General features: G+C 49.7%; 2 protein-coding genes across 4 annotated transcripts in view; one reads left to right on the forward strand and one right to left on the reverse strand.

Moving 5' to 3' along the window:
* Window positions 1-2,945, forward strand: part of ALKBH2 (alkB, alkylation repair homolog 2 (E. coli)) — a 5,044-nt gene extending 2,099 nt beyond the window's left edge. The window contains exons 3-4 of the mRNA XM_004690956.2: window positions 265-463; window positions 1,185-2,945. Of these exons, the coding sequence (XP_004691013.1) occupies window positions 265-463; window positions 1,185-1,491 (506 nt within the window). The 3' untranslated portion in view covers window positions 1,492-2,945. The remainder of the gene's footprint in view (window positions 1-264; window positions 464-1,184) is intronic.
* Window positions 1,673-8,596, reverse strand: part of USP30 (ubiquitin specific peptidase 30) — a 23,506-nt gene continuing 16,582 nt past the window's right edge. Inside the window, exons 7-14 of one of the 3 annotated variants that reach the window (XM_012731189.1) lie at window positions 8,413-8,507; window positions 7,748-7,807; window positions 7,186-7,272; window positions 6,556-6,636; window positions 6,248-6,467; window positions 4,576-4,696; window positions 3,790-4,015; window positions 1,673-3,125 (exon numbers count right to left, since the gene is read on the reverse strand). In XM_012731189.1, coding sequence (XP_012586643.1) covers window positions 3,060-3,125; window positions 3,790-4,015; window positions 4,576-4,696; window positions 6,248-6,467; window positions 6,556-6,636; window positions 7,186-7,272; window positions 7,748-7,807; window positions 8,413-8,507 — 956 coding nt within the window. In that variant the 3' untranslated portion in view covers window positions 1,673-3,059. Of the gene's footprint in view, window positions 4,016-4,575; window positions 4,697-6,247; window positions 6,468-6,555; window positions 6,637-7,185; window positions 7,273-7,747; window positions 7,808-8,412; window positions 8,508-8,596 lie in introns of all 3 variants that reach the window. The other 2 variants (XM_012731190.1, XM_004690957.2) reach the window with 2 other exon arrangements.

Here is an 8,596-nt window from a genome sequence, read left to right on the forward strand (position 1 = left end):
CAGGACCTGGTTAACCTAGTTAAAACACACACACACACACACACACACACACACACACACGACCCAGGACTTGGTTTCTCTAAGTGTGAGATGGGAATCCCTGTTTTCACATGGAAATTTGGGGGTGGCCACAATGGTTTTCAGGAAGAGGTCCTCAGTCAGGGCATTAAATAGTAGTCCTGTTTTACTTCCTCTGACGCCCAGGCCCTGGGATGTTGGCTACTTGCCCACCTACTTTTCTGAGCTGCTGTGTCTCGTGCGCAGGTGCGTTGGCCAGGGTGCAGGTGTTCGGGAAGTGGCACCCCGTACCCAGGAAGCAGGCCACGTTTGGTGACACTGGGCTGACATACACGTTTTCCGGCCTCACTCTGTCTCCCAAGCCCTGGATCCCAGTTCTGGAGCGAGTCCGGGATCGTGTTTCTTTGGTGACTGGACAGACCTTCAACTTTGTGCTTGTCAACAGGTGACACCCTACCTACTTTTGACTTCTTTTTTAGGCAGTGGATGGTCTTTGACATCTTCTGTCTGTTCCCAGAGGAAGAGTAGGATTCTATCCAGTTTTATTCATTTGTACCATGAGATGTCTTTAAGGCACCCAGTAGACTGTAGTGGAGCAGCAGAGTCCTCAGGGAGTTCATGGAGATCGACTGGTGAACAAGAAGTTGAACAAGATAATTGACACAGATCAGTGTCTTGGCGAAAATCAGACAGGTTGAATTGACTAAGAATGGTCGGGAGAAAAGGACCTGGATTTGGGGCAGGACTACTAGGGACATGCGGAGTGGGTTCATGGCTTTTGGCTGGTTGACACTCAGCATCTGTGGCCTCCACCGGCTGGGTGCCAGGAGCAGCCCCTCCCCCAGTCACAGCAGCCCAAGGGTCACCAGACATCACCCAGGCCCTGTTTGAGAAGTCTGGGTGTAGGGGATAGTGGGTAGAGGATGTCCCCAGAAAAGCAACCCACGAGCAAGGGGTATGAGATGAGCTCAGAGGTGGGCATGCAGAGTATGGATTTTATTCTAGCGTAGGGAGAAACGAGGTGCTAAAGGTTTACATATGCAAGCCAGAACTTCTTTTAGTGTGATAGGCTGTTAGGCTTTCAAATGTGTATTCAGACAGGGCGATGGGGGCGATATTCTGGGCACTGGCGCATCTCAGGAGCTGTGATCGCTCTCTCAATGCAGGTATAAAGATGGCTGTGACCACATTGGGGAGCACCGAGATGATGAAAGAGAACTGGCCCCTGGAAGCTCCATCGCCTCGGTCTCCTTTGGGGCCTGCAGAGACTTCTTCTTCCGGCACAAGGATTCTCGAGGAAAGAGCCCGTCCCGCAAGATGGAGACCGTCCGGCTTCAGCTGGCCCACGGAAGTCTACTTATGATGAACCCCCCAACCAACACCCATTGGTACCATAGTCTGCCCGTCCGAAAGAAGATTCTAGTTCCGCGGGTCAACTTGACATTTCGTAAAATTTTGCCTACTAAAAAGTGAAAATGTTTATAACTGTTTGCACTTCTCATCTCCTTCCTTCTGTGTGGAGAGGGAGCTGGCATTTCTGTTGCCAACAGGGCACACAAATAGGTTAAATCAAGATGCAGGACTTAATATATAGCTGTAGAACTTGGGAGAACGTTTGTACCATATAGGTAAATGATTAGAAAATACTAGTTGATTTTTTCCTAGCAAAATGATTCTTTTATTGCTATGTTACACAGCAGATACAAAAGGGAGCTTTAGCAAATACAGAAATCAGCAATTATGGCAAAAACTCCTAACTTAAGTTTCTGTCAAAAAAAAAACTACTTTGTAAATAACTTAAAACTAGAAATAGTATTATCTGGCTACATTTAATGTCTAATAATTTACAAAATGAAGAAGTAAGCTTTAAGGTCAGGTTAAGAGACTTTCACACATAATTCACATTTACAACCTTGGCCCAAGCCCCGGCCCTCTGACCAAAGATCTGCTTACACGGAAACCTTTAAGCTGCAGCCCTTTCGCGCTGGCGCCTCTCGCGTGGGGATTGCAAAGAGCGAGAAGTGGCGAACAGCAATCATTTAAAGCCACGGCTTTGTGATGCAGCTTATGGCCATGCGACCAGACATTAGTTCTGCCAGACTCAGGCAAAACCGGTACACTCGCTCCAACATCAAAGCCAGGGGCTGTCTGTCTGAAACGGAGTCAGAAGGACGCCAGCGAGGGCAGCGCGGACAGCTCTGCCGCCGCTCGCACTCGGACGCCCGGCCGGACGCCCGGCCGCGTGCGCGTGCGCAGCTTCCCAGCGCAGCCCGGGGCCTGCGACATGCGCGCAGGTGCAAGGTGGGCCTGGCCTGGGCCCCTGGACCGTTAGCTGCCACCAAGGCGCCATTGAGAAGTGTCCACGGGCTCGCCCCACTACAGGGAGCGGGGCTCCTCTTCTCCCGTGACTCTGGATTGGTCTGATTCCAATCACTCTGAAGAGTCTTTGCATTTGGTACTTTTTTTTTTTTAACTTAAATTAAGGATCTAGTTAACAGATGCTAGAATTTCATCACAATTCCTTCGACCCTGTGTTATGCAGTTGATCTGGAGAGGGAAGAAACTGCTCAGTACTGTCTTTGTGTTAGGCCCCTGGAAACCTGTAAATTTAGAGGATGGACTACAGCAAAATTAATTAGAAGTCAGCAGCAGTTGTATGTTTTCAAAAAATCAAACTTTGTTTTTGTAGAAGAGGTTGGACTTTGATGGTCATCAAATCTAACCCTTCACTTTCCACAAACGAGGCGACGTGCGGAGTCGCAGCCCCGAGGCCCGCACCCTTCTTTCTGAGTCAGGCTCCCGTCAGCAGGGCTCGCCCAGGTCGCTGGGCTCCAGCCCGTACTCCAGGGAGCTCTGCAGGGCAGGAAAGACATGGCTGAGAATGACCATTTACGATGATCACAGGGTAACAAAGGGGTGTCGAACAGCAGAGGTGTCGTGGGCAGTGCGGATCTGTTCAATTCTGGCGATTCACGCAGTTGTTTATAATAAATTAGAGTCACATCAGCCCAGTATATAAGAGAAAAGCAACAAGCAGCATGTCACGAACGACCAAGAGGTGAAGGAGTTTCCTGAAGGGGCAGATTTGGCAGATGGGCTGTCACTGCCTGTAAAGAATTAAAAGGTTAGAAAAGACATATAAAAAGGGAAGGCGTGTTCGTTAGGCAGCTTGTAACTGTACTTCGCCATTCGCTGAGAAATGTGGAACAGCGCTTCTCAAAAATTGTTTCTATGACCGGTCACATAATATTCCAGAATGTAGGTGCTATAAAAGCAATCAAAAGTGAAAGGCACTTTTTCTTCTAAATTGTTGCCTTTAATAATTTCATTCTTGTCAATTTTTATGGATCTGCTTATTCAAAATAAAACATTTATGCTGAAACATGAGGGTTAGACAGTTAACTCTCCTCTAAGAACACCTAACATTAGAATGTAAAAAAAAGTGGCTTCTGGAGTCTGATTTCTTTTAATTTCCTGTATCAGGTGACTAAAGACACTCCAGACATAATGCTCTCCCACAGGACGCAGACACTCCAGGGCATGCTAGCAGAGCTGCTCGGGGAGCCTGATTTGGTTTGCGTTGGGGCCACGGGCTCCAGTGTGGGTCTGCTCTTAGGACACCAGCCGGCTGAAGGACTCTGGTGGGGCTGCTCGCACACACACCAGATCCGAGTTCGCCTTTTCCGGCCCGTTTTGACAGTGCCATCACCTCTAGCTTTGGGGCCAGGGCAGTCACTCTTCGGACCTGCACGCCCGACGCTGGTGCTGCACCTTGGAGAGCACTCGCTCGTAGAACAGCAGGTACGCGCTGGAGGACAGCACCTCCTGCAGGCTAGCCTTGCGGACGCTGTCGTCGGAAACCCACAGCCACTGGTTGCTGGTCGAGAGAGGGTTCTTTGCGGAAGGTGGGGACCGCCGGTAAGTCACGAAGTGGCCAGAGTGCATGTCTCCGTGGTGGACGACAACTGCCATCAACCGAAAGAGGTACATGGAGGAGCTGGACGGGAGGAGCAAATGCCAGCAGCTTACAAACACGGCAAAGGTTTGCAGGCAAAAACAAAGAATCACAGCCGTTGAAGGCCAGGTGATAAAGGGCATGTCCACACAAGTGAGGACCTGACAAACCGCTAACGCAGGCCTAGCTCTGCTGGCTCGGTAAGCTGTCCGTTGTGTGCGTGTGCACTGCCGGGCGTGTACCTGCGTGCCGGTGCGCACCTGTGCAGAGCAGACCTGAAAGACTGAGCTGGAAATCTCGAAGTAGCAGCCCAAGAAATTTAAAATGTTCTTCTTCATTCCTTACAAATATATCAATACACGTGTACACACACACACACATTAGACATACTTATGGTTAACTTTCATAGTTCTTATTTTTAAGGTCATTTCCATTTTAGACAAAAATAAGCATAGGAATAAGGAATGCATAATGGTGAAATCCCACCTTCAACCAAAAAGAAAAAATTCTATCTATATTCCACTCATTTTTGAAAAAAGCTAATTTTGGAAACCAAGAGAAACAGCAGCCAACAATGAGAATAAACTTCCAAAGGGCCTCACCTGTGGTCTGGAACAACAGGGAGGCGGAAGGGCATTGGGGCTGGCAGGGCAGACAAGAAAGGTGGGGAGCAGGAACCATTCACAAAAATTGGTGTTTTGGGGCCCGCTGGCTGATTCAGAACTGTGAGAAAAAAAGACAATTAAAATTAGCAGTGGCCATAGCAGGAGTATAATGGACCAGGCGAGAAAATAACAAAAATAATGAACAACCATACACCAGAGACATTTTGTGGGGGTGGAGTGGGGAATGGGATCAAAAAGGGGGGGGGAGGGGAGGGAGGGAAATGCACGGGACTATGGTGGTGGCACAGGGGTGATTTGGTGATGGGAAACCCGCGGGGATTACAATCAAGATGAAAAAAAAATGTGCAAAATGATGTGAAAATAAACTTTGTAAAAAAAAAAACTAGCAGTGGCTTTGGGTAAACAAAACCTTGAAATTTAACTCCCCAGCAAGGCTACGAAGAAGACAAGCGGTTTGCCACTGGCCCTTCACCACAGCCGACATACATCCCACACCAGCAGACCTGCACCCCAGCCTAGACAACGTGGGGTGAGGGGCAGGTCCTTGGTCTAAAACAAACAGTGGCCGAGGACTGAGCCCGCTCCTGACCCCAGCTGTTGCCAGTGTCAATTTATTGGCCGGCTGAGAAAAGGCTAAAGTTTCTCTCTGAATACAGCCCGCCAGGTCCTGGCCGTGGATGCCACGTCGGGGAATCCCGGAAGACGGTCCCGCCCTGGGCACCGCGGGGGGCAGTGTAATCGAGTGGGTGCGCCCCTTCGGTTACAGGAGGTCCTTTCCAAAACTTCTGACAATACAGCCCAGAGCTGCTCTCCCGCTGGGCTGTTTGCCCCTGACCAGTCATTTAACCTCTCGGAGCCTGTGTTTTCTCGTCAGTGGGGTGAGAGTAACAGTCGCTACCTTGCTTCCCTAGGCTTAACCTCAAATGAGGACAGTGATGGAATTGGACACACAAGTCATTCTGTACCGAAGGAGAGGCACAAGTGAGATGCTCGGAGATAACCAGCCAGAACATTCCCCCCCCCCCCCACCTTTCCTACAAAAAAAGAAGGCTGAACTGGGAGCAGGGGAGAGGGAGAAAGAGAAGAAGCTCAGTGGGATGATGTGAGCCAATTGCTGAGTCAAGAGGCTGGAAAGCAAGGCTCTGCATCTGACGCTTTTCTTCCTATATATTTCATCTATTTTTGAAACTATATATATTTTAGTTTGTTTTTTTTAAATATTTATTCATACAGAACTGGGGTACAGGCCAGAGATGGGGAGGGTGAGAGAACCCACCAGAGACAGAGCGGGGAGCAGAACAGGCTGATTGATGAAGTACACTGCTGAGGGGAGCAGCGGGCAGGTCAGGAGAGGTCTGCCGCACCATGTGGTCTCCTCCGGGGCAGGCGGGGATCAAACTTAGTGCTGTGCTTTAACCCACTGCGCCACCAGGGCCCATATTTTAGTTTTTAACTACATAAGCTTTAGTTTCTAAAACTACATCTCATTATTAAATGATGTTATGGCTTCTTTTGAGAGAGCATCCCTCTCCTGCCCGCAGTGCTGCTGTTCTTGAGAGCTAACGTGACTCCAGAACGGGCCTCACCCTGGGCCTGAGGGGCCTGGCCCCACTCCCCGCCACCCCTCCCGCCACCCAGGCACACACACCTGACTTGGGGGCCGTAGGCCGCTCCTGCAGCTCCGGTGAAGGGCCCGAGTTCTCGCTCGGCTTGGCACTGCGTTGCCCGGGCTTGTGTCCGAGGAGGTGATACTTGTAGATGTCCATCATCAGGAACTCATTGAACTGCACATGTTCGTGCCGCTTCAGGGGTGCGCCGTGGCTGGACCAGCTCAGCCGCTGCAGGTGGATGCACAGGCACTGAGGGAGCTGGGGCCAGGGGCCAGAGAGAGCCGCGTGTCAGAAGGGCACACATGGCGTCCTCAAAGGCCAGCCCCCCGGGGTGTGCTGGACTCACTTTTCCCAGTTTTAACTGTTTAACAAAGGTGGTCCTCTGGCGTTCCACCTTCTCCCCACTCAGTGTCCCTCCGGCTTCGATCTGAAATAGAAGGAACAGCATCTCTCTGTAGGAATTCTTGACACGGGACATCTACAGAGAGCTGCAGGTCAGGCTGGGGTTACACCTGTATTCACCTGGCACTGGACTTCTACCTGCTGAACTGAACAGAGCTTCCCAAATATTTATGAGCTGTTTCCATTCATTCCTTTTAGTCAAAAATAACAGAAGCAGTGGAGGGGAGACAACTGAAGATTCACTGGCACTTTGGCACCGGCATGTAATCTATTCTGTGTCCTTAAAAATTCTGTTCCACACAGTTCCCCTCGGTCAGAGGGTGAAATCTATGGCTGCAGGGAGTCAGGCAGGCAGTGTAGGGAAGAGGCAGGATGTGAGCAGGTGGGCCTAGAAGGGCTGTAGCAAGGCCTCCAATTTTTTTCTTCAAACTCTCTGTGGATCAAAGAAGTTCATCTGGACAGCTGGGTTGTCAGGCAAGTTAGGCAGAAATGGCCGTGGCTGACAGACCCTCTGGGTACAGGCTGCAGTTGGGGAAGCGCCACAGGGCACAGGTGAGCCGGGAGGGAGGCGTACCTTCGTGCAGTTGTCACAAACAACATCCCGCACCGACTCTGACGAGATGAAGTGGTGAAGGCAATGGTCCAGGGTCAGTGGGTGACCCTACGGCACCAAAGAAGAAAGTTTATGGTGACCAAGGAGCAGCAGACCCAAGCTCCGTCAACAACAGCAGTGAGAATCGGTTTTGTATCTGCTTACACAGATTATAGTTTCTCACACACACAACTGAGTGCTTCCTGAACCAGCAGGCACTCCAGGCACCTGGAATTGCTACTGGGGACAGAGTCGAGGATGAGGACATAACACTGCGGGAAATAATGGCCTTCCATACTGTTTTAGATTGTTTTGAATGTGAGATTTGTGTATGTTCAAAAAAGTCAAAATTCTGCAGCAAAGAAAAATCTTCCACCTTCCTCTCAACCCCCAAATCAGGCCATGGCACCCCACATTAAAACTCAGATGTGCTGGCTAGGAACAGAATACCAGCTAGTGCTTCAGCTACAGAAAACACCTCCAAGCCCTTTCAGACTTGAATGTTCCCAAAGAGACCCCAAACAAGTCCTCAGTCAGTACGTACCCACGTGGCAGCCGGGATACTGAGTGAAAGGCTATCAAAGGTATCAAATCGAACTGGACTCTGAAACAGATATTGCAGAAAACCCAGAAAGGTCTTAGTTTAAATTCAAAACTTTGTGGGTGGGAAGATACCTGCCTAGGAAACAGCTGAGTACTCAGATGCCTGACGTTAACATAATGACATGATATACTTACCTAGGAAGCAAATTAATAACAACCTGTACGGGGCCTCCCTGGTAGCCTAGAGATTAAGCCTCAGCACTATCACCTCGACAGCCTACTGCCATGACCTGCATTCGATCCCTGGCCAGGGAGCTGACCCACATGGCGTAGCAGACCTCTCCTGTCTCAGCCGCTGCTGCCCTCAGCAGTGTATTTCAGTAGATCTGCCTGTTCTGCTCCCCACTCTGTCTCTGGTGAATCTTCTCACTGCCCTACCCCTCTACACCTCTGGTCTCCACCACAGTTCTTCAACACAAAAATAAAATCTTAAGAAAAAAGTTAAAAATAAAAACAACCTTATAAACCTAAGAGGTACAGTACCATTAAAGGGTATAGAGCCCAGACAATATCAAACCCCAGATACCCCTCCACACGTTCTAGATCTTTCATGAATCTCAAAAGAAAACCTTGCGAGAAAATGGCCAGCACTGGCACTGTGCTTACCTGGTGTTCACAGTGTTTGCAGACCATGTTACTAGTGAGCCTTCCATGGAAAGGATGCTGAGACTTCCAATGGCTGGATGTGGGATGAGGGGAGCCTAGAACACAAAGCATCTTTTGATGAGCCATCGAGCTCAAACCTCTCGCTCCCTCTTAGTATGGGGTAGAAACATCCTCTTCAGAAAAA

Source organism: Condylura cristata, unplaced genomic scaffold (assembly GCF_000260355.1).
Source record: "Condylura cristata isolate star-nosed mole 26May11 unplaced genomic scaffold, ConCri1.0 scaffold00029, whole genome shotgun sequence".
Classification (NCBI taxonomy): Eukaryota; Metazoa; Chordata; class Mammalia; order Eulipotyphla; family Talpidae; genus Condylura; species Condylura cristata.